General features: G+C 40.2%; 1 protein-coding gene across 1 annotated transcript in view; it reads right to left on the reverse strand.

Moving 5' to 3' along the window:
- Window positions 1–20,293: 20,293 nt before the first annotated feature.
- SCUBE1 (signal peptide, CUB domain and EGF like domain containing 1) overlaps window positions 20,294–26,399 on the reverse strand; it is a gene marked incomplete at both ends in the record, with an annotated part of 218,245 nt that continues 212,139 nt past the window's right edge. Inside the window, 4 exons of the mRNA XM_084301766.1 lie at window positions 20,294–20,446; window positions 21,615–21,694; window positions 22,725–22,877; window positions 25,755–25,952. Coding sequence (XP_084157892.1) covers window positions 20,294–20,446; window positions 21,615–21,694; window positions 22,725–22,877; window positions 25,755–25,952 — 584 coding nt within the window. The remainder of the gene's footprint in view (window positions 20,447–21,614; window positions 21,695–22,724; window positions 22,878–25,754; window positions 25,953–26,399) is intronic.

Genomic DNA, 26,399 nt, shown 5'->3' on the forward strand with positions numbered 1-26,399 from the left:
GGATTTTCACTAGTGCGGCCCTCTCACAGGGAAAGAGGGAGGTGGCTCGCCCTGTTGGGTTGCTTGGAAGTTTCCGAGAAAACTTTTTTGTTTTGTTTTGCTTTTCTTCCTCAGATTTAACAGGGAATTGCCACCACCTGCTTGACTTGAGTCTCCCAGGGCTGTACTGGTAGCTTGGGCCTGTGGTCAGGTGTGGCTGCAAAGCTGCAGAAGCAAGGCATTGATACTTGTGGCTACTCAAGTATCCACAAGGCTGGTGTTGCTGGGTTGTGCTGTGCCTGCTGTTATAAGTTGCCCCCTTAATTAATTTTCAGAGAGCATTGCATTAATAATAGAAAGGAATTTATTGAGTAAGCAACAGCAAGCAAAACAGCGCTGGGCGGCCAGGGAGTCTCAGCTCCGCCAACGGCGTGCACCTCACCCCCGCCAGGGTCCCTTTTTATATCTTGGTAATTCCGGGATTACACAGCACATCCTGGTATATTCTGTGACTGCGCATACTGTTGCTAGGGGGTTGTCTCTGTCCCTCTGGTGGTCGTGAAGATGAAGGCCGTAGTCTTCCTCAGCATTGTGGTTCAACTTCTTTTTTTATTTGGTCATGTTGGCCCAGCGTGAGACAGTGTGAGAAACACTCCATAGCCAATAACTTAGGCTCAGGCGAGGATCTCAGTGAAGTAGTAATTTATTCGCGATTGCAATGGCGGGCGCCCCACAAGCAGGAGAGAGCACATCTACTAGTTCCAAAACACAGTTTATATACCTTTTGATGGCAGGACCCTCCCCTGTTTCCCCACTGAGTGGGTAATCCAGATTCACAATCTATCTGATGCTTCACAAACAATGCATGGCCTTCAGTCGCCGGCCTGTTAAATTTCAAATTTCTTTTGACATTTTTACTGCTTGAAGTGGTAATGTTTCTTCACTTATCTGACTTGACTTGACACCATGATTTTCACCTAATTGTCCTAAGGAGTCTGATTGTCTGCATTTTACAAGGTCGCCTGCTAAACTTTCTTATCACTGTAAGCATATCTCAGTACCACATTCCCTCCTTCTAAACAATGTAACTCTGCAAAAACAACATTTCTATTCCCACAACAGGAAGGCAGGATGTTGATACACTAGTTTAGCAATTTACCAGGAGATGGTTACATGAGCTTTGCAGCAGTGTCTTTGAACAAAAGAGGCAACTGAGATGCAGAAGGAGAGAAGGGGAGGGGGTTCTCTTTTTTGTTACATTAAGCAAAAGAATTTTCAGTGTCTAGCCAAGTATTATACAGCTCCTTACTTCAGCAGGGAGCTTTCGCAACTCCCGCTCCTCAAACGGAACTCCTTGTTTTTATAATACAAAAGACAATGAACAAACATTTATTGTGTATTACACCTGCTGCTCTGGCTAGCCAAGAGCTGCTGCTGAGAACACCTGCGTTGTCTTCTTGCTGGGCTGTCTGCTCCAGGACTGTGGAAGTGGCTTTTCCTGGCAGTCCACCCTCAAACCGAGTCAGGGTCTGATTCCAGTGCTGCTCCTGCTGGCAGCACAAAACCACACTGGGAGGGGTGCCCTACAGCCCTGCAAGTGAAAGGCAGGGGCTAGAAGTAGGAATGTAGGGCCAGGAGTGGGTCAGGAAAGACCCAGATTCATGGAGATCAATCATAAGAGAATTAATGTCAACAGCACATTGAAAAAATTCTTCTTTGCCCATCTTGTGTAGCCTGACTGATGTTCTCTGTCAAATAACTACCTAGCACAGTAGTCCCTCTCTTTACATGATGAAAGAGCTATCAGGAGGCAGGTCTGTATGTTACAGTTGTGACAGCTTGGTCAGGCACAGAGGGTATAAAGAGATGAAAATTGATGCCTGCATACTGTAACGATACACCACCATTCTGCAGCTGAAGATCTAGCACAATACCTAGGTTGGATATCTGAATAGTAAATGCAGGCAAATCTTCCTCTTTGCCTGAGATGGTCTGCTCCACTGTGTGCTGTGTTCCCATGCTTTCACAGCACAAAGCTTTTACTAGGATGTCACTAGGAACACCTACCTGACTAAACAACAGAAGCTTGAAAAGTAGCTGTATTCCTGCCATGCTTCTCTAAGTTTGTGGATGTTTTTGCTAATATTGTGGTTTGGAGGAAAAAAAAAAAAAAAAAAAAAAAAAAAAAAAAAAAAAAAGTCTGTGCTGGTAATCTTGCACTAACACTGTAAAATGTGGGAACTAGATCACTTACCAGTCCTCACGTGGATCTTGCTTACCACAAAAGCTCCCAAAGCCACCCTTCCCTCACCTCTGGCTCCACTATATACTCAGTACAGGATGGTATATTATGTATGCACATACCATCATACAGTTCTACAGAGCCTACATCATGCATGCCAAGTTACAAGACTTGTTTTTTTTTGCATAGCTTTTGCTCAGTACACCAGATGTTATCTCAAGTAGGCAATGTTTACTACTGCTGATTTGAAGTAGTTGCTTGTTTACTACTGCCAGGTGACTTTATGAAAATGAGAAAGTTCCCAGAAAATAAAATCATTTTTATAGTTAAGTCAACCTTTTTTTTTTTTTTTTTTTTTTTTTTTTTAATTACCTGAAAAACAGTAAGTCTTTTCCCCTAAACAAACCAAGTAAGAAAAGTAGGATATATTTTTATTTCTTTGTTCAGTAGAGCCACATTGAACATGCCCTGTCCAGAGGCAACAGAATGTGATCCTGCTCCAACCTGAGGTTTATGTATTTCTTGTCTTCACCAAGTGGGGGCAGGTGCTTTCTCACTGCTTCTTTGCACTTCCATCTCACTTTGGGTAGGAGTTCTGGCTGCTGGACAGCTGAGCTGTCTGTGGTTCCGGGCTGTTTGGGTGAGTTTGCAGATCTGGGGGAAGGCTAAAAACGTTGCTGATGTTATATATGGAGTGGTAATTTGTGTTGAGAAAATGGTTGATATTAATAAAGAAGGGGGAGATTTGGGAGTGTGGCCATGGGGGTCGGCAAGCCCCATCATTGATGATAACATCAGACTCTTAATGACGAGGCCATCAGGGATGTAAAAGAGTTTAGAGGGAACAAAGAGGGGTGATTCAGGAGACTCCATGCAGTCTTGGGTTGCTTGTTCTCCAGCCATTAAGGAATGGAAGTTTCTGGGTGCCTGCTGTTGCTGGGCAAAGTTGTTTGACCAATGAAAAGTTGTTTTGAAAAGGACTGCTGTGGAGAGAAGGGTATAAGATGGGAACCTTGAGATGAACCTCTGTCCTTGAGATGAAAAAATGCAACACGATATAACGAAGTTACGTCATCAAGAAAGAAGTAGAAAGAAGGAATGAATAGGGACAGGCTAGCAGAACAGGGACCAGGATGGGAACAGCACTTTGATTGCCTCATGAAGATAGGTTCGGCCAAACTCAGCAAACTGCTCAGAGAAGCTCATACAGAAAGTCACTGGAAACAGGCGCACAGGAGCTGGAGAGAAGAGGACCTGAGCACACAACTGCCTCTTGCTGGTAAGCAGTTGTGCATTATGGGGAATCATACGTCCTTAGGAACAAGGACTGTCCTGGTAACCTTACAGCTTATTCTCCTTATTAACAATCAGACAGTTTATGATCCTGAAACAAGGGACCAAATTGAGGTCAAGGTGTGGGACTCTGCAACTAAAAACGCCAAGGTTGCAGTGGGATTGCTCTGCACCTGGCGAGCAATCTCTGAGGCCTTAAAGAGCCATGTGGGGCCACAGTCAGACACGTGTGGCTTGCCAGATAGTGAGGGAGCTGCGGGCTCCTTTACTGATCCGACTGCTACGCCATCGGCCCCTCTGCTGCCACAGCCATTGAAGGCTTTTGCTGCTATGCCCCCTGTTGACATGAACGTACCTTTTGACCCAGGCCTATTGGCCTTGAAAACAAGATGGATATGCTTTTCTTCGATCCGGGAAGAACTGGATACCTAAGGCCCAAAGACCGAGTTGCTTGACAACTTAAAGCAAGATATATTGTTCAAAAGGAATAGAAAATGGAGACTTGTTTGTAATCAGGAAAAGGAATGGAAAATGAAGACTGTTAAGTCGTGGAACTTAAAGGATTGTTACCTGTTCTGATTGTACACGTGCATAGGCATACTCGAGTTTAGTAAGTCATGGAACTTAAAGGATTGTTTGTTACCTTTTCTGATTGTATAGGCATACTCTGGTTTAGCATGTAACAGCTATGTTCTGTATATTTAGAATGTTTGATGTTTCTGTGTGCGTGTTGATGGAGCGTAGACTCCCCGCACACCCAGCGCTGTTTACTTGCCTTTTATACCTTTTATAAATATTTCTTTTATGAATATTACTAAATTAAGATTGAGTTGAGACTTCATTTATAACACCAGGGTGAAGGGTATAGGTAATTGAACAAGTGCACAAGTGCCTCCCCAGTTAGATGGTAGGGTGGACCGTAAGATCTTCCCTCCACAGTACCACCAGAGATCTGCCCTGGGGATCTCTAGTCTTGAGCAGTTTCCCATCAAGTCCTTGGTAGCACAAGGCAAATTCTCCCAGATGCCAGGTAGCACTCACACCCTGCCATGAGAAGCAAGCTGTATGGTTACCTATAGCTGTAGAGAATGCAGGGGGAGCCCTGATATTGCTATCACGCAAGGAACAGCAAAGAGAGACTTACAGGCCTCATTTCCCTAGGCAGTCTTTTCTTGGTACAATGCAATCATACATCACATCCCTTGTGAGTCTTCAGTCCACCCCCCGGGGAAGGGCACTATCTGGGCAATCGGTCATCTCGAAGCAAAAGCATAGCAGTAGCTATGGTTGAGACTCTGGACAGTATATTTGACCCATTCTACCCAGGCATTCACATCCCCATACCCTGTTTGAATCTCAAATGTTTCAACTACCGCATTTCAAAGAGGGCCTCCTGTTTTCTCTCCTGCTTTCTCCTTGAGTTTTTCCCTTTCTCTGATGGCAATATAGAATCGTTTCCATACAGCTATTCTCAGTCTGGCTGTTGGGTCTCTCCCAGTTATTTGACCAACAACTCGGTCTTTGGGCCTTAGGTATCCAGTTCTTCCCGGATCGAAGAAAAGCATATCCATCTTGTTTTCAAGGCCAATAGGCCTGGGTCAAAAGGCACGTCCAGGTCAACAGGGGGCATAGCAGCAAAAGCCTTCAATGGCTGTGGCAGCAGAGGGGCCGATGGCGTAGCAGTCAGATCAGTAAAGGAGCCCGCAGCTCCCTCACTATCTGGCAAGCCACACGTGTCTGACTGTGGCCCCACATGGCTCTTTAAGGCCTCAGAGATTGCTCGCCAGGTGCAGAGCAATCCCACTGCAACCTTGGCGTTTTTAGTTGCAGAGTCCCACACCTTGACCTCAATTTGGTCCCTTGTTTCAGGATCATAAACTGTCTGATTGTTAATAAGGAGAATAAGCTGTAAGGTTACCAGGACAGTCCTTGTTCCTAAGGACGTATGATTCCCCATAATGCACAACTGCTTACCAGCAAGAGGCAGTTGTGTGCTCAGGTCCTCTTCTCTCCAGCTCCTGTGCGCCTGTTTCCAGTGACTTTCTGTATGAGCTTCTCTGAGCAGTTTGCTGAGTTTGGCCGAACCTATCTTCATGAGGCAATCAAAGTGCTGTTCCCATCCTGGTCCCTGTTCTGCTAGCCTGTCCCTATTCATTCCTTCTTTCTACTTCTTTCTTGATGACGTAACTTCGTTATATCGTGTTGCATTTTTTCATCTCAAGGACAGAGGTTCATCTCAAGGTTCCCATCTTATACCCTTCTCTCCACAGCAGTCCTTTTCAAAACAACTTTTCATTGGTCAAACAACTTTGCCCAGCAACAGCAGGCACCCAGAAACTTCCATTCCTTAATGGCTGGAGAACAAGCAACCCAAGACTGCATGGAGTCTCCTGAATCACCCCTCTTTGTTCCCTCTAAACTCTTTTATATTCCTGATGGCCTCGTCGTTAAGAGTCTAATGTTATCTCAACCATGGGGCTTTCCAACCCCCATGGCCACATTCCCAAATCTCCCCCTTCTTTATTAATATCAACCATTTTCTCAACACGAATTACCACTCCATGTATAACAGAGCCACCACCCTACTCAGATAAGATGATGATATTAGAGGAGATGGAAAGCAAAGAAAGTGAAGAAGAGGAAGATATCTACCAAATTACACCTTAAGAGAAAAGTTTTGCAAAAATCAACAGTTTATAAAGAAGAAAAGAGGGGGATTGTGGGAATAGAAATGTTTTTTTTTGCTGAGTTACATTGTTTAGAGCAAAGGAATGTAGTATTGAGATATGCTTGCAGTGATAACAAAACTTGGCAGACTGTGAGAAACACTCCGTAGCCAATAACTTAGGCTCAGGAGAGGATCTCAGTGAAGTAGTAATTTATTCGCGATTGCAATGGCAGGCACCCCACAAGCAGGAGAGAGCGCACTTACTAGTTCCAAAACACAGTTTACATACCTTTTAATGGCAGGACCCTCCCCTGTTTCCCCACTGAGTGGGTAATCCAGGTTCACAATCTATCTGATGCTTCACAAACAATGCATGGCCTTCAGTAGCCGGCCTGTTAAATTTCAATTTCCTTTTGCCATTTTTACTGTTTGAAGTGGTAATGTTTCTTCACTTATCTGACTTGACTTAACACCGTGATTTTCACCTAATTGTCCTAAGGAGTCTGGTTGTCTGCATTTTACATGGTTGCCTGCTTAAGCTTTCTTATCACTGTAAGCATATCTCAATACCATATTCCTTCCTTCTAAACAATGTAACTCTGCAAAAACAACATTTCTATTCCTACAAGACTACCTTGTAAAATGCAGACAACCAGAACCCTTAGAGAAATTAGGGAGAAATCACCGTGTAAGAAACATTACCACCTCAAAGAGTATAAAAGTAAAAGAAAAAAAAAAAAAAAAAAAAAAGACTTATAACAGGCTGGCACCTGAAAGCATTGTCTGTGAAGCACTGGATAGATTGTGAACCTGGATTACCCCAGTCAATGGGGAAACAGAGAAGGGCCCCAGTCCTGGTGCTCGAGGAAAAAAAGTATATAAACTGTGTTATGGAACTAGTAGGTGCGCTCTTCTGTTTGTGGGGCGTCTGCCATTGCAATTGCAAATAAATTACTACTTCACTGATGTGATAAATTAGTAGGGGTTTGTTCATTGTCCTTGAGAATTTAAAGAATCTACTGAGGAGATAAGGTTTCACAACTCACGGCATTGTAACATGGGGACAAAGCAAGACATCCTGTTTTGCCCCCACCTGAACACAAGCACAACGCATGATCACTGGAGGAAGAATAACGACCCCCAACAACAGACTGCGCAGTCTCAGGACAGGTCTCGACAAGTCGACAGGTCTCGACAGGTCTCGACAAGTCTCGACAAGCCGGAACTTCAATGCTATAAAACAGCGACACTGGAAAGGGGAAGTTGCGTGCCGTGGTGGAGCGGAGACTCCCCAGCCGCCCAGCGCTGTTTTGCTTGTGTCTGCTTACTTGATTAATAAAATAACTTCAATAGACCAGTAAATTGTGTGGTCTAACTTATAACAATTTGGTGCCATGACTCGGATGAAGGCAATCTGATTGAAAGACCTTCGGAGGGGGCGCCCAGCTGATTTCAGCGGCCTTCGCTAGGACTACTTTCATTCAAATCCTTCACCGACGAACCCCAAAATTAGACACAAGCAAATAAAACCGGTAAACCCCAGGCAACCTTTGTGCATGAAGCCCGAACGAAGACCCACGGGGTGGGTAAGTATAGGCCGGTGATCCGTTCGGTTGGGGTTGGGTATCCCGGAACACAACAAACGAGACGTCCAATTGCGGATGAAGCGAGTGTGGACCCCTCGGTAGTGCGGTTCCCACATCCCGCGAAGGACTGGGCCACGAAAAGGGGGAAGCGATCCATGCGTGTGTGTGTGAAGGTGTTCCGGAAGATGGGACAGAAGAAGAGTAAGCCTTCTGGTCCCATGGGTGGGGTAACATCTGATGTTAGGTTACCCCGGGATTAATGATAAAAAATTGGCAGGATTCCCCTTTTAGGCGGGGAAGGAATAAAGTAAAAATGATACATTATTGTGTTGAAGTTTGGGGTGGTAAACAGATTCGAGGAGACCACCTTTACTGGCCTGTATTTGGGTCTTTTGAAGATTGGGTTTGTCAGGCCTAAATATTTATGTAACTCAAAGGAACCCTTTAGTCTGGAAGAAAGTGAGTATGCGCACCTCTGGATAAATTCAGATACGAGGATGCATCTATATCCTCTAAAAGAAAAAGGAGGGTGGGATAAAAAGAGAAAGGACTTGGAAGTCCCGACACCGCCCCCGCCCTATATTCCACCGCCCGCATCAACTGCTCCCGTCCTTAATGGACTCCCCGAATTAGCTGATCCAGGAGAATCGGAATCGGATCATGAAACGCAGGGGCCGGTAACCAGAAGCAGGGCAAGAAATCAGAAATCTGCTTTAAGGGAGGGATTACATCCCCTACGAGAAATAGCGATGGGGGGACCCCAGCCAGGAATGGAATATGTGGCCATCCCCATTAACTCCGGGGATGTCCGAGATTTTAAGAAAAGGACAGGAGGAGGGTAAGTGAGCTTTAATGGCAACTGGCATAATGTTTGCAGCTGCTGAGGAATAATTCTAACTGGAATAATAACTGTACATTGTATATTGTATATATAAAAGCCCGGGCATTTTTGTTAAAGTATTCTTTTATACATATGTTAATATGTAAATATAAGAACTGCCATTGAGGTGTATGTCTAAGGGAACAAAATTTGCCCATGCATATCATCGGCTCATCAGGTTTAAATGTCCTCAGTGTAATTGTCAGCAGGCAGTTAATTTACAGTGGTTTGATTTTATTTGTGTATCTATATATTGTGAATTTTGGAGGGATTGGGATTGACTAGTAAAGAGCTTCTAGGAAAACAGTGGAATATTAACCACTGTAGATTACAATAGGAAATGTTCAAAGCAAAGAAACCTCGAGGAAAAGCCCCCTAGGATGTATACTAACACATTGGAGGGATATAGTGGGGTGAGAGGGTAAAGAAAGTAAAGAACTCTTATCAAATATTGTAATCAGTGGTGGCCACTTTATAAACTAGAGGATGGATTGGAGTGGCCCCTAAATAGAACTATTAATTATAACACCATATTACAGTTAATGTTGTTTTTGTGGAAAGAAGGAAAATGGGATGAAATATGGTATATTGATTGATATGTTGTTTCAGTATCTTGGAGGGAAAAGGTATGGAATTAAGTTGGACTCTGACTGAGCCTTTGGTGCTGGCATTAGAAAAGTACGGGCTGGAGAAAGATAAAGGAAGTGTTAAAAGGGTTGCTGAAAGTGTTAAAGGTGTGGCATGTAATATTTAACAGAGCTGTTTGAAGTTGAATGAGCAGGGAAAGGTGATGTAGGCATTATCTAAGTAACAGTCTAGAAGTTTTGGTATATTTGCATATTTGCTGTGGCGTTTGTTCAGTTTCCCAAGCATCGGGGAGGGGGGAACAGCCTGCTCCACCAGCGGCCTGCTCCAGCGGCCGCAGGGGGGCTTCGGCTCCAGCGCCTGGAGCGCCTCCTCCCCCTCCTTCTGCACTGACTTTGGTGTCTGCGGGGGGGGGTTCTCGCTCTCCCAGCTGCTGTTGAGCAGCAGGTTTTTGTTTGTTTCTTTGTTTGTTTGTTTTCGTGGATGTGCACTCACAGAGGCACGGACTGTGTTGCTCATGGCTTGGCTCTGGGCAGCAGTGGGCCCCTTTGGGGCCAGATGAAATTGTCCCTTATCTGCCACAGGGAGGCTTCTGGGTTTTTCTCACGGGGGCTGCCACTGCAGTTTCCCACCCCCACACCCCTTACACCCCCCCCGAACCTTGCCGTCAAACCCAATACACTGGGGAACAGCTAAGTCATTACTGACTTGTAAAGTATCAGGGATTAAATTAACTAATGAAACCCTAAATGTGATGGGGGTAGAAGGTACTGGGATAACAGTGCCATTTTTGGGGAATACTAAGCTGAGACCAGGGGATAAAACGATCATTGGGCAATTATTGTATGTATCCAAGGTGGAAACTAACTTGTTGGGAAGGGATTTGATGATTAAATTGGGCATTCAAATAGTGAATTGTTAGACTGGAATAACAGTGTTATTAATGGAGTGCTCTCAGGCCCTGAGAGCAAACGTATATTCACCTCTGACTGGAAAGACCCTGAAATGGGGGCGGAAGCAACAATATAGGTGGACAATTTTACCTCAGGGGTTTACAGGGCCACCTATCTATTTGGGTAAATTCTAAAAAAGATTTTGGAGCAATTACAACCTCCCAAGGAGGTATTAATGTTACAAATATGTGGATCATTTTAAGGAAAATCGATACTCCCTGATGGGAGAGAAATGCTGAATAAAGTGATAATGAGGCAAATATTAACTCTTTTACATCAGAAGAGTCATTGGGAGGTGCAAGCAACGTGTGATGTTGTTCTAAGAAAGCATGTCTATGTAGAAATATATACTTTAGGGAAGCACACATGCAGAGGATGTACTATATGTCAAAGGGTAAATAAAAAGGTCTTCTGTAACCTATCTAGAGGGGGACGGGAGCCAGGGCTTTGACCTTTCCAAAGTATACAGGTAGACTTCACTGAGTTACTTGTTTGTCCTAATTGACCACGTGACTGGATGGGTGTAAAGCTTTACTACAAGGATTAAAGCAGGCTTTAGAGATTGAGTGGGATTTTCACAGCCCCTGGCACCCCTCCTCTTCTGGAAAGGTAGAGCGAATGAATGGTGAAATTAAGAAACAACTAACAAACCTTATGCTGGAAACTAAGGCTTCTTGGGTAAAATGCTTACCCCTTGCACTGTTAAACATATGGACGCAGCCCAGAACTGATGTAGGAATTTCTCCTTTTGAAATGCTATATGGTATGCCCTATGACTTGGAATTGCCACTTGATCACCCTCAATTCTAATTAAGACTTGGAAAGAGACTTTTTTTTAACACCATGATGAGGAAGGCCCTGTTAACTGAGACATCCTGTTATCCGCCGACCCCCAGTTAAACTGAAAGACAACTCAGCATTTTTACAGCCTGGAAAACAACTGATTAAGAAAGTGCATTACGAGGAAGACCTACGGCCTTCCTCCCAAAGACCACTGCCCACATCCTGGAGACCCTGGCCCACAATTCTTGGAAGGCTTTGCGCAAGCGCAAGGACTGATAAGCTAATTAGCATACGAAGCGAGGGTAGGCGGGGTTAGGTAATGAATATGTATAGGTGCTAATTGAATATTCATTGTTTCGCTGTATAAATACGAGATAGTTTGTCACTTCAAACATGCACGATAGGCGGAAGGATCCCCCGTGCATCCAGCGCTGCAATAAAGAATATACCACTTAAGGAAATTCGGCTTTGATCTTTAAATCAGCCCCTATGTTGTTTTGCTTACTACAGAAACAGTCATCCGGACTGTGGAGAAAGGATGGACACATGCCAGCCGTGTTAAAGGACCCATCTGTGATGAGAAGTGGGAGATCGCTCCAGGAAACAAAGAACTGAAGCTCACATTGCGACGAACTCGATAGGTACCATGGGTTAAGGTAGAGGCTCTCCCCTGAAGAACACTACTGCTGCCAAGAAGAACTAAAACCTCGTAGTTGGCTACAACCCAACTGACGAGTGAGGCAGAGGAGTGAATAAGTGGGGAAAGAAATGGGCCTCAGCCATTCCTATCGGTATTTGGGGGTTCTCGCAGTGATTTCATCCTGCATAGCGACTCAACACCACCCCCACCAACCTTTTAAATGGACTTTAAGTCGATTCGAAGATCAACAGGTTATTGCAACCCAGATAACATTGGGGGGGGGGGCAAGCTTTACTTCTACACTATGTCAGCTGATCTCGAGGCCCCGATGCTGGGAATATATGGGATTTTATTTCTGCCCAAGTTCTAACCCGGGAAAGGGGTACTGTAAATGCCTGAACGTGTATTATTGTGCATACCGGGGGTGTGAAACCATTGCTACAGACTGGACACTCGGGGCTGGTTGGGATAAATTCTTATGAGTAGGATATGGGCTGCAAGGTTTTAACCGACAATTGGATCCTTGTTACAGGTGGCGAGGGCATGGTATAGGATATACAGGAACCTTCCACGGAAATAAAGAAATTTGCAAGGTTCTATATATAAATATAACAAACCTGGATGATACTAGCTGGGTACTAGGAAACATGTCAGATTTTACAAACACGGAACAGATAGGGGAGGACTCATACTAATAAAGAAGGAAAAACCCGAGACTTCCAAGGTAGTCGGGCCTAATAAAGAGTTACTAGGGGAAGGTTTGGTTGTCCAGACTGTAAATATACCTGGGACTGCCCAACCTACTACAGTGTTTTCTAGTAAGTCGACAGAGTTATCCTTTCCCACACTGCTTCCAAACATTGTGAAAAAAAAAAAAAAAAAAAAAAAAAAGAAAGGGGTTGTACCCGAGAGTAGTATGTGGAAAGTTATAAATGCTAGTTTCCAGGTACTAAATCAAACTAATCCTGAGATAACTGAAGGGTGCTGGCTATGTGTAAGTGTTAAGCCCCCATATTATGAAGCTATAGGAGATATGGGGAGGTCTGAATATTCAAATGAGTTAAATCCTTCCAAATGCAGTTGGGGTCAGGAAATCGGGATAACTTTGACTCAAGTTATGGGAAAAGGTAGATGTATCGGCACAGTTCCAAGAGATAAAAATGATCTGTGCCATGTCACTGAAAAAAATAGACCAAACACACAAATGGTTAATTCCTGCAAATAACACTAGGTGGGTATGTTCATCGTTAGGAGTCACTCCTTGCATATCTTTAAAATTGTTTAGCACATCTCATGATTTTTGTGTACAGGTGGTCATTATACCAAGGATTCTATACCACACTGAAGAGTATATGTATACCCATCACACAGTGGCTGAATGCCATCTGGTAAAGATCATACTGGGGTGGTAAGAGATACAATGACTAAATTGCGGGAAGGATTAGAAAAACGCAAAAGGGAAAATGAGGCTCGTCAGAATTGGTATGAATCCTGGTTTAATTACTCACCTTGGCTTACTACCCTGCTATCAACCATAGCGGGGCTCTTGTTGTTACTTACATTAGCACTGACTTTTGGACCATGTATATTCAATTGAGTAATCACAATTGTGAAAAGCCAATTAGAGGCAGCTCATCTTATGCTTGTGTGTGCTAAGTATGAATCTCTTGAGCAGGAGGAGGACAACGCAGAAACTTTGATGCTCAGCAAGCAGATATTGCAAAAATTCATTGAACAAAATATGTTAGAAAAAGAAAAAGGAGGGATTGTGATAAATTAGTAGGGGTTTGTTCATTGTCCTTGAGAATTTAAAGAATCTACTGAGGAGATAAGGTTTCACAACTCACGGCATTGTAACATGGGGACAAAGCAAGACATCCTGTTTTGCCCCCACCTGAACACAAGCACAACGCATGATCACTGGAGGAAGAATAACGACCCCCAACAACAGACTGCGCAGTCTCAGGACAGGTCTCGACAAGTCGACAAGTCAACAGGTCTCGACAAGTCGACAAATCGACAGGTCTCGACAGGTCTTGACAAGTCTCGACAAGCCGGAACTTCAATGCTATAAAACAGCGACACTGGAAAGGGGAAGTTGTGTGCCGTGGTGGAGCGGAGACTCCCCAGCTGCCCAGCGCTGTTTTGCTTGTGTCTGCTTACTTGATTAATAAAATAATTTCAATAGACCAGTAAATTGTGTGGTCTAACTTATAACAACTGAGATCCTCCCTTGAGCCTCAGTCATTGGCTACAGAGTGTTTCTCACACACCTTAATGACAATTTGCACTTCCTGAACTGCAAAAGATTATTTAAATAATTTTAACTGAGCTACTGATGTCACTACAGAGACTCTACTTTCCACTTTTTCTATTTTCTTCTTGCTTTGCATAACTGTCCTTGAAGTCTGTTTGGAAGGAACTCATTGTTCCAGCACTCATGTGCTCCAGTTGTTTGATAAAAAATAAAAAGCTCTCTGTTGCATAAAGATGCAAATTAGACTGAAATATATAAATCTTATCAAAAAGATGATTTCTCTTCTGATGGTTGTTTATAATACGCTGGTGTGTGGTACATATACCTCGTATACCTTTTACACATACGTGAATAAAATGGCAGGTGAAGATACCTTTTTCCATTTAATGTTTATTATGAAAGTGATTTTAACAAATTTTTTATTACATGCTTCATTTTGAGCTTTGACATAGAAAACAAAGCTATTAATATACAGAGGAAAAATGAAATGTATTTTATTATAAGGTACATTTACAACAACATTTTCTACTACAAATCTGACAGTAGTGTTAAAATATTGGTAAAGCTTAGATCACTGTATTTTAGTTTCTAAGTATCAAATTTTGTACAGTTATTCACTGTCTTTGCTCTAAACTACCACGGTGCATTTCATACAGGAATAGCTGTTTATACATAATTTACATTGATAATAAAGCTTAGAAGTCCCAGCAGCATCTACAAGGGCTTAGTTCAAAATGTCACTCATGACCAGTGATTTAGACATAGCAAATGGGTACAGAAATCAATATTATGCATCCAGGTATTTTTCTCAAAATCTAGTCTACTAGAAATTCCTGCTTAATAGATGATGGATATGATCATATTGAACTTAATGTAGGTAAAAATCCCACAGATCTCAGTGACAATTTTGCCTAAAAATGCTCATGATCTCATCCAGTATGTTATTTTATCACTTCCATTGCTACCTATGAGCACAGAGATACCATATCTTTCCTTGTCTTTATGCTATATTTGGTGATAATCATTTGAATTCCCTTTTATTTCTGAATTTCATGTTGTTTCTTACTCTAGTAAGAACTAGCACTAACTTTAAAATACATATTCTTTATGTGATGTGAAAATGGCAAGCACTTCAGAATGACACTTGATAGTCAATTCTGTGAAAATCAGCAGGTTAAGTTGCCCCAGAAATTTTTTCTTTGATGCCAGTGAGACTGCAGAAATAAGAAAAGCAGTAGTCTGGAAGGATGTATCTGGCTACTGACCACACGCCAGTGTTGTGTAAGTACCTTTTAAATCATCTGTTAAGTATCTGCTGCTGTCAATGCAAATTAGTGGCCTTTCTAAGGTATAAAACATAGAAAACAATATTTACAAAATAATTTTAATTAAAAAAGTAATAAAAACAAACTAAAAAGATATTTTCACAATCATTAAAATAAAGTTTATTTAAGCAAAGCCACTTCTTTTCCTAAATATTGAGAAATTCAGCTAAAGTTGAATTGCAGTTGTTTGTAGATCTTTAGAATTTACCTCACCTTTCTGAATACTGATGGTTTAAATTATTACATCTAAAGGTACTTCTGTACATTTTACTCTTGTATATTACATATTACTTTTATAGATTAAAAAGTTTAGTGATGAAACAGAATAAATAAATGAAATAACAAACTGGAATTGTATATATTCAGATACTTAGATAACTTTTTTTTTTTTTTTTTTTACTTTAAGATTTTTTTCCCAGTTTGTTTCTATTCAGATGAAAAGTGTTAGAATAAAACACAAGACTTCTCTTTGAATTCAAGTCTGATACCAAGGAATAAGTTTATATTACCTTACAGAAATTGATTTCCCTTCTTCCATAAATTCTTAAGGGAGACAATTTTTTTTTTCTTCCCTGCAAGTGCTTAAAACAGTGTCTCATCCTAGAAAACTATTTTATTAATGTCTTAAAGTATTGAGAGTCTATAGAACCTCTCCAGTTACTACCATTCCTGTCAAAGAGTGGTTTTAAATTATGGAAAAAAATGCAACTACTTGAAATCATGACACAAGTACACATAACAGCATGTTGCTCATTACCATCATGCAGAAAAGGGGAAACCCAGACCCCTGAGGTGGCTGAGGAATTCCCCACTGAGTTCAGTTATTGAGGATTTCACTGCAACTTCATTTTTTAAGAGAACTCAAAGGTATTTAGAGTCCAGACATGGATGCTGTCACAGACCAGAATCATACCAATGCTTCTGCTCTTGAAGATTAGAACTTGTTATCTACGAGATTAAAACTGGGTTGTTTATGCATAAGACTGATCTGTGAAATTTGAAATTGTTGGACACACAAAGGGGAATGGGGTGAGGTTTGACTTTCTTATTTGAATGTTTAATGCACGTAAGCATGCTTCTTGTTCATGTGGCATCATCTGTTCATTCTGCATATAGACAGAGGTCTACAGATTAGCTGTTCTCTTTAAAAAACATATGACAAATCAAAATGCAGACTCTGAAAGCTCTGCAACCAAACCTATCTTTACTTATGTTGGTCTAAAACAACATAAAGCTAAAATTAGCTTACTCTAGTAAGCTTACTTAAAGCTAATGCGAAGCTGATGTATAGGAGGGATTGGTCTAAATCTTCGGTATGTCTAACACACTGTGATTTAACTTTATTGTATGTGGGAGGCACAATAAGGAAATAACTGTCTTTTGAAAAGTCAGTCATCAGGTAAAAATCTAATACATGATAGAGGAAGGAAGGCAGGGCAGGAAAATGGGCTGAAAGAAGTGGCTTTAAATCCAGTTTCAGGGACCTATATCTTCAGGCAGTATAAATCTTACTGTTGCAGGCAAGATGTAGGCAGCAATCTCCTACTAAGCACAGAATCCCAGTGCTCCCTGTACTCAAGTGACACGCGCAAGTACCTTGCTTACAGCAATCACTAGCAAGCACTTTCATGCATGATTTAGGGCTTGATTAGTGACATCTGACTGTTGCAATCTCCCGGATAGCAGCAGGTGTGCAGGCTGTTATTTGGTGGCACATAAGAATGCTTAGGGATGATTCACTACCACCTCGCTAAAAATAAGTGCAGTATTTAAAGCAGGAGGAGAAGCTTAAAATACTAAGTGCTACAGGTGCAACTTTTAAGGATATAGGCATTTGCAAATTGAAAATAAAAAGCTTGGCTTGTTTGTGATGTGGAATTGGGTGATCACCAATGGACACCTCTTCAGCCTTCCCAGAATAGCACAACTGTGTTATTGAACCTATCCTGGACACAACGTAAAATTCTGCAACAATAGATAGAAGGAGGTATTTATTGAATATGTTTAAATGCACTATTTCACGTTTAGGATAAAAGTCAAAAATTTCTGCCATGTGTTAATTCATTCCAGAAAGCTAGTTTTCATAAAGAAGGCAGTGTTTCACCTTGTGTGTTTTCTGATTGCTAAATTTATCTAAATCTTTTCCATAGAAAATGACATTCCTTGTTGTTATGCTATTATCATATACTAGCAATATGTTCTCTAACTTCTTACAGTGAAAACACCCTACACTATATAAACAAATGAAGAGCTCAGCTCACCTTCTCTTTGGTGAATACCAATTTCTGTAACTGTAAATCTAGTATGAAAAATACTTATGTCTTTCTGAAACTGTTAAGATATTCTTGGATAAGGTTTGTCAAAGCATTTTTTACTTTTAGAGTTCATGTAAAAATTATGTGCTGTCACAAAAATCAGCTGAAATTGGTTCAGAAGATCCTATATACCACTTGCCATTATTTTTTTTTAATGATAAATTTGCATATTCAATGGTAGTTCTGTGCTGCATGCATTCAAAGTTGGCTCATGAAATCCCTATGTATTTAGAAGCATTTCACTGTATAATTTTGAAGGCTAAATTAATCTCTTTCACTGTTCTCAGCAACACAAATTCTGCATTTGCTACAGAAGTCACTGAGTGCTCTGTCCTGACTGTGGAGTCCATGCCCTCATATGGCTCCAGGGAGCATAAGCTATCACACACATCTGAAGTTGTCTTTCAGGATGAACTAGACAAAACATCGCTTTTGTCTAACATGGTTGTAATTGAGGGTGAGTTGTACCAGAGCAAAACAAGGCTAGTTCTTTCTGTATTCACCTCTCACAGCTATACCAAGGTCCCGGTAACAGTGGCCACAACCAGGACAAGCCTGTGTTGTAGTTGCTATATGGATTCCTCATGCAGATAAGAATGTGGAAAATATTACAGTACTGCCAGTGGTTTATGGACCTTTTAGGGCAGTTACTTTCAGCCCTGATCTAAAGAGGAAGCTAAACAGCCTTTAAAATATAATCTGTATGGAGTTGTTATGTTTGGAAGCAAAGGTTAATATATAAATATAGAGATTAAAGGCAAAGCTCTTCAAAGACCGCAGATCCACAAGTGAGAAAACTGAGTTGTTAGACTAAGTTGAAACCATTTAGGCACAGGAAAAAAAAAAAAAATCTTCTTCAACAGAAGAGGAAAGAAGGCAAGCAAAAATACAAGATGGCCAAGCAGAAGAAATCAACAAAATATTTAAGGTATCTCTTAGAAATGGCATATTCAACCAGTTGTAGCCAACAGAAAACAACTTTGTAAACTTAAACAGCACTTGCTTGAAGACAAAAGTTAACTGTAACAACACTTAATGTATGTCTTTGAGAGCATCCAAGGGTAATTTAAATTACAGGGTAGAGATAAAACAAACAAACAAACAAAAAACCAGTAAGAAAAAAGTTATAATAGTCTTTTTCTGAAAGGATGTTGGCATGATAATTAATTTATGCATGTCATAAACTTGTAGGATCAGAAAAGAAAATGATACAAAGGAGGAAGGGACTTGAAAATAAAGAGGTTGCTCTCTCACTGAAATTAGCTTCTGTGTCAGGAAACAGAAGGAATAAGGATTTATCATTGTCTTGGCACCCAGGCACCTGTCACTCTGAGGAAGGCCTGACCACAAGGCTAATGCTATTTTGCAGACTACAGTCCTCATGTTTTCTGAGGACTGTGGATGCAAATTTGTGATAAAAGGGAGCATTAGGTCTCTGATGCCTGCAGGGCCTGACCTCCAACTCATCTAACCGGGGTTCAAAACTTTGTTCCCCCCACTGCCCCCTTGGAGCTTGGGCCCATGGCAGAGGTATGTTCCCAGCATTTTTGAGCTGGCAGATCGAGCATTTCCTCCTTAGTAAGCTCCTCACAAGCATGCTGTCCTCAGGAGTAACTCTGCTGGTCTGTGTGTGAGGGGTGCCCAAGAAATAACTGACCCTTTACTGCACAGTAGTTGCTTCTAAATAGATGTTAATTTTCTTGGAATAATATGTTAAAAGAGAACGCCCCAAAGTAAACCATTATCCTGTGTTATAAAACTCCAGAAGGCTTCAGTTTGCTGTTAACGGAAGTGACAAGCACTTGGAGAAGTCATTTAATCGTCTAAGCAAAGTTACAAATAGATGTGAGTAAATAGTGTGTGTGGTAGTAAAGATTTAAGCATGAATAATATTTACAGTAACTAAAGATAACATTAATAATGTACCCACAAATAGAAGTATATATTTATATATTTATATATTGTACTTAATTAGATGCTCTAATAAGGGAAATAAAAACTGAACACTAGTACTGTTGCTGTTGTTCCTTTCTCATCTATCCTATTTTAACTGCCTCCAAAGGGACAAACTATTGTGTAGAATTCATTAGCTCAATCCATTTCAACGCTATTGCAAACAGTTGGAAAACCTCTGAAAAAGTTTAGAAGAGGACAGATAAAATGTTAGGATATGGGACTCAATTGTACTTAATTCATAAAACAAAATTAAACATCTGTTTCTTTTTTTTTTTTTCCTTTTTTTTTCTTACATTTTGATTTCTACTTGGACAGAGGTTCCACTAAGCCACAAATGAGAAATAATGCAATTTAGATTGTTTTGTTTTCTTCTAAAGATTCAAATATAAACTTCAAGTGCAATTCAAAATCCAAGTATTATTTATACTACATACTCCTTTCTACAACAGAACTTATCGACAGGTAGTTTAATCAGATTTGAATAGATGCCTTATTTGCTTTGCAGAAAACTACTTCTGAATGAAAAATAAAAATATAGAAGGAATATTTTCTACATGATATAGTTTTGAATGGAAAGTGAAGATACACTAGTGCAGACACAAATTTGTATCTTCAACTTAGATGCACTCAGGGATCCACTTTTTTTTTTTTTGTAGTAAAAAATCCATTTAGAACATTGGCTTTTAAAAATTATAAAACATTGTAGATATTCTTAAATATACAACTGAAAATAAAGACTGCAAAAAACAGCCTTCAAATTACCAAATGTTTCTACTACGGAGGAGAGATAATATTCAACAAGAATGCAAAATAATCCCAAACTGAATACCACTATTTGTACGGTCGTAGAAATCTGGAAACTTTTGATCGCAGTAGCTTTATAAATGATCTTGGAAACATCTCTTTTGACTCTTGTGCTGTGTACTTGAAATAGTTTTGTGGATGTGCCAGTACATCAAAGAGAGCTTTAATCAGTTTCTTGTCCTACGAGACAGCATACATATTAGATAAAAATACTGTTTGGATTTTTTTTCTGTACATCTTTTAAAATTAATGAACAACAATCCTTTTTTTCTTTTTGCAAAACTGGACTCTGGGTAAAGGAATATAAGGAAAGTACTTAATGTTGTGTGGAATTTTACACTGATGAATCTGTCTACTGTGCCTTTTCTTTTTTTTTTTTTTTTTTTTCAGTTAGTGTTCCTGGAAGGTACAGAATTGAGTGGGTAGCAGCTGGGTTAACCACAAACTGGCTGTAGAAGATTGCATTAGCACTGCAAGCTACCTGTGGCTGCTCTTCCAGACTCTTTAAAGCAGTTGCTCAGGGCCTTCCCTCCATAAGGGTAAGAGAAGGCTGGTCTCCAGCAACATTTATCTCTTTAAAGACCTTTTGCACTTTGGTAAAACCTTGATTCAGAGAATCAGCTGAGCCTGTGCCCGAGTCTCTCAGCACAGGAGTTGAAACCTGAGTGACCTCCAAACTTCAGTCAGTGAATACTTGCAGGGTTGGAGCAGGGATGGCCAGGAGAGCTGGCTGTTAATCAGCTCCTCTCCTTCTAAACTACACATTTAGCACGCTGAATTTGGCCTTCTGTTTTTTCCTTAAAAAAAAATAAATTTTCATTAACTAGTTGTTATAGGTGGCAACCCAGCCCAGCAGCCTTTCCCCACAATTCTCTCCAATTTGTTGCTTATATCATTTGAAAATCATTTCATGGACAGCCTGCAATGCTATATTATGGCTGTACCTTGTGAAGGCAGGACAAAAGTTTAGGTAGATACATTTTTTAATGCACAGGAAATTCTAACTTAATGACTCATTTAAACAAATTTTAGACTGAGGCTGAAGAAGACTCTTCAAACAATAGTTTTTTTATTCTTTTTTGAGTAATTATTCTAATATACAATCATGGTAGCATATATTTCATTTAGATCCTGATTCAGCAGAGGATGTAGATGAGCTCAGCCCAGCTGAGCTACTGATTTTGTTACTACAAATACCAGCATAAACCTCAGAAGATGGATAATTTCATTTGGGGTCACATGTAAACTTCAAATATTATGATCCTACCAGGGTAGCGAGAGCTATGTTGGTAAAGTATTTAGTGAAATGAATCCTTGGCTAGCCTCAGCTAAAGCAGAATTTTAGTACCTTTAGAATTTCTTGATGATTTTCTGATGCATATAATCTTCCATCTCGAACAATATCTTCTATTAGTTGTTGGTAATCCTCTGAAAAATAAACATCAGTGAGCGACTGTTTGTGACATCCTATGGGTGGATAATAGCCAGACAAACACTGATTAACTAGACTTTCTCTTCAATGCAGAGCTGAGAAATTTAGTATCCAGTTCTTTATTCAGTGTCTCTCATCCTGCTGTAGTCCTACCTAATTAAAATTTTAAATTCTGTACTGCTTTTGAACAGTAAGCTAAATTAACCCAGAAAACTACTCCCTCCAGATAGTAATGCTTTATTATCTGTATTTTACAGATGAAGAAACAGTGCCACATGTAGAAAGTAACTGTCAAAGATTACTCATGAAGTCAGGGACACAGTAAGGAACTGTCCCTGTTGTCTGCACTGAGAACAGCTCTCATTTTAATTCTTGAATCAATGCTAATCACCAACTTAATACAGATTTTATTATCATTCCCCAGATTTCTTTGGTGTTTGGAAAAGAGATGGGCTAACAGCTGCCTGAGGTATCACAGAAAAGTCTTAGTTTTGTTAAAACAATCATCCCAGAGTACAAAATATACAGTTTATTGTATATTTCTATATGAGAAGCAAGACTGTTTTAAGAAATGTTGGATTTATGAATCCTTAGTGAAAGGATCCTCTTGCACCATTGCTTTTCTCTGTTGGAGTTGTGATTTTATTAATTTATGCTTTTCATGATCTTGTGGGTTACCAGTAGGACTTGATGAAGGGGCTTCCTGAAATGCACAGAAATTCTGAGTATTCTTGTTATGCATATGCTAAATGACCATTTAAAGGGAGTCTCTTTGAATTCAGTGGGAGAAGAATAAAGTTTATAAAGAATTCTGTGTAACTTGCCATCTGCTCTTCAAATATTAGGAAAATAACAAGTGTAAAATTAGGTATTATTTAAACCAGTTGTAAAGAGTTTGAAAGTAATGCACTGAAAACCATTTTGGTTATGTTTCGCTCCCTGTCATCAATGTAAGAGAGATTATCTAAAGGACAGTTTTGTGCAATTCAGATACAACAGAAAGATGGAAAACAATCCCACTCTCACCATCGTAAGTGACATAGGGGACTTGAAATCCTTTGCCACTGTTTCCTTCATTTGACTTGAACTGAATCCATAGCTTCCTTGATCTTGAAGTAAATGCAATAGGTCTCTCATAAGTCTGACATGTTTCATAAGTAGTAATTGAAGTAGGAGAAGCTAGGAAAGATTAAATAAATAAATGTTCTTTATAAAATAACTTTTTGCACCCTTCCTGATCTTGATGTCAAATTAACAAAACATTGTGGTTTACATATTCCCAAGAGCAGAAATGTTTATGACAGAAGGCACATACTCTTTATCTATTTATGAGAGGAAGGAGGTTTTCCCACAAAGGTAATGGAAATCCTTCCCTCTGTCCCAAGACAAGATGCTTACGTAGACAGCAAGGTGTACCGGATTGTTTTTGATATTTGCAAAATTACTATCAATATTACTCACTCTGTATACTATCGGCCTCAGATACACCAGAACAAGTCAGCTGCACCCCAGGCAGATGTGGTGACCAGCTCCTAACACTTCCAGTATGGGGAGTTAACCTGATAGTAACAAACAATTACTGCCTGCAGAAGAGTTAACGTGCCTATGCCCAGGCCTGTGCTGCACGTGCTGTGTGGCCTTTGGGCCTGTACTGTGCTGCACAAACCCCGTAGCTGCAGGATCACCTCAGCTAGTGCCAGGTAGTAAGAGAAGCCTGCATGCAGCTCCCAATGGGCACTTGTGACAATGCCTCCTGCCTGTCCTTGCCTTTATCTAGCAGTGCAGCAACAAGTTTTCATGAGAACATTGTTTTTGTTTGACAGTGGAAATTATGATAGAGTTGTTTTCTTGTAAGAAAACTCCATAATAGCTTGAATAGCCAAAAGGGGAAAGTCTCTTCTGCACACAGAGTCTGCCCAGCACGCTGCGTATGGATCAGAGGTCCACTTGATGCTACACTGCCTATGGTTCCCACCATTTAGAGATTATCTATACTATTCTATCCTTATAGTGCTAGTTCTAATTAATAGCATTTTAAGTAATATCTTACAGAGACTAAGTGCCTTTATCATAATGAACAAAGACATCTGTCTATAAATCTGCAAAGAAAATATCATTTATCTATACTGAAATAAAGCTGACAGTTTGGGAACCAGGAAAAGAAAATTCCACTCCATAGCCAGAGGATAATTAGGGAAAATAACAAGCCTAATCTAAAACCTAAACTTGCTAAGGCTGACAGCTTTCATCGGTATTAGCAAAAAGAGACCTTTTCAACTGAATGGAATTTGGATAAGATCTCGGATGAATTCTGGAGTAAAGATTATACTAATCTGAGGTTAAACTTCAATATTTATAAAGAAGTCTTAAGGATGTAACTATTACAATGTCCAAAGACAAACAGTCTTTGCCAGACAGAAGATGGAAATTCTATTTTTCTTAAAGATTTGTAGAAATTTTGAAGTGTTATTTCTGTCCAGGTACAGAAAAGGCCAATATCCAACCAACTTATCCTAACAACACTAGATCTACCTATAGTATTGCCCTGCAACATACCTGTACAGTGAGTGTTTTTAATGTGTTCCAGACTAGCGTGAATTAATTTTTAAAAGTTATTTCTTACTATACAAAAGTGGCAGAGTTAAGGTGATATAGCAAGGCTAACAGCTGAATAAACTCCACAACCCTGCTCACTTTTCATTTGTTTTGCCCATGTAACTTGGGCTGAACACATTCACAGTGTGCTGGAGGACTGTGCTCATGGCTTTTACCTGATCTGTGCAAACAGTTCCACAGAGCTGGAGCCTGCCTCAGCCCACTTCTGCCTGTGTGTGTGTAAGTGATGTGACTGGGTCATGAGTGGGCTAGAGAGAGGCCTACTTTAACATAACCATACAGGAGAGAACGTGCTATATTATACACACATAATATTGCGGTTAAATCCATTCTTACAGTGCAAGTAAGTGGATCCATTGCTCTGGAACTGCAATCAGTTTTTCAACAGTAATGTTAGCAGCTGATCTTCCATGAACTGTGATAAATATTTGTAAGGGCTACTTTAACAATGCTAAACATACAGTGATTTCAAATCACAGCTCTGAAAAACTCTCATTTTCTAGCGTTGATACTGTGGCACTGTTATTGGTTCTCAAGCAGAAGCCAAATTTTTCACTCATCTGCCTTGCTTTAGACACTGTTGGAACTACAATTCAGGATTAGAAGAACAACTAATTTGTTCTGCTACGATGTTTTGCTTTTTAAAAACTGCTCTAGACAGAAGTAATTTCCTCCCATCTGTAGTGAGCAGGTTTCTCCTTGTACTAATCTGATATACAGAGCTCTCAACAGAAGCCCTCAAGGACAAAAGTCATGAAAATTGTTTTAGCAAGTGAAATATGCTGTTTTATCAAGTAAAATATGCTGTTTTAAACAAAGCTGCATATAAGCAATTGCCTTTCAGGTTTGGTGCATCTTGGAAATTTAACATTAAATCACCAAAAGCTGGATGCCTGCACTAAACTGCAGTAGAAATGCATCTCAATAGCGTCTTAACTTCAGAAGTAGTTGAATTAGCTTTGTAATCAAAGACAGAACACAATATCCACTCCACACAGAACTGGGAAAACTGTATTTCTTGAAGGTGTCAGATGTACCAAACCTATGTCACTGCACAGACACAGCAATAACCACAGCACTTACATATACTCACAAAGGATAACTAAGAGCATAATTTATAGAGATGACGGGAAATTTCTCTTCTAATATAATACAGTATAGCTGTGTTGACTTTTAGATTGGTGGTGATTTATCCCACACGATAATTGGGCCAGAGAGAAGCCCATTAACTGCTTTGTGATTCAGCCAAGACACTTGAATAATTAATACCACTGTGTTAACTGTTATTAGTACAGCTTTCTGTTTTAACATGCTGTGCCAGTTCATTCAACAGTCCTTTCAGAAACACTGGGAAGATGAAGACAGTTATCCCTTCAAGACAAACTTTCCACTCAGTCTGTCTACAATAAATATTTACGTTGCCCGTATCTGGCAACTTACCACTTTTTCTCATTACTAAAACATCACCACATTCATCTTCAATTGGAAGAAATATCTCAGGTACTACGATGAGTATTCTTCTCTTTGGGGGTGGATTTATATTCCAAATGCATTCAACATTAGCTGGGTAGTCTCCAGGATAGTTGGGCGATTCAATATAGCCAGTATAATCACCAAGTTCTCCTCCGCAGTGCTGGTCTGCGCAGAAACATAAATCAGTATTTGCATTAACTGATTAGCTAATTTGAGGTGTTTTTCTAGATCTGTCAAGAGCAAGTCTAAACTCCTCCCTGTGCCTTTTAGAAATGGATACATTCTTCAGCTGCCTCTGTGTGTTTGGCATGGAAAGTCTTTAAAGAAATGCTCAATCTGCAGGACTGCTTCAACTGATTCATAAAACCTTGACCTCCAGTGTGTAAAATAATTTAAATCTTCACTGTTTTGACATTTGATTAAGAAACCAATGCAGGTAAGTAAACATGATCCCATTGTGGAGGTACAGTTGTTACGAGTGAGATCATGCTGACATGCAGGTTTTCTGACTGAACTTCACATGCTTTTTAACCTGATTTAGCTGAATGAGCATGATGATTCTAATAGGTAACCTTGATTACAGATTTACCTTGCTTTATTTTAGCTAGTTAC

This window comes from Netta rufina, assembly GCF_964035555.1.
Source record: "Netta rufina genome assembly, chromosome: 1".
In the NCBI taxonomy this organism is placed as follows: Eukaryota; Metazoa; Chordata; class Aves; order Anseriformes; family Anatidae; genus Netta; species Netta rufina.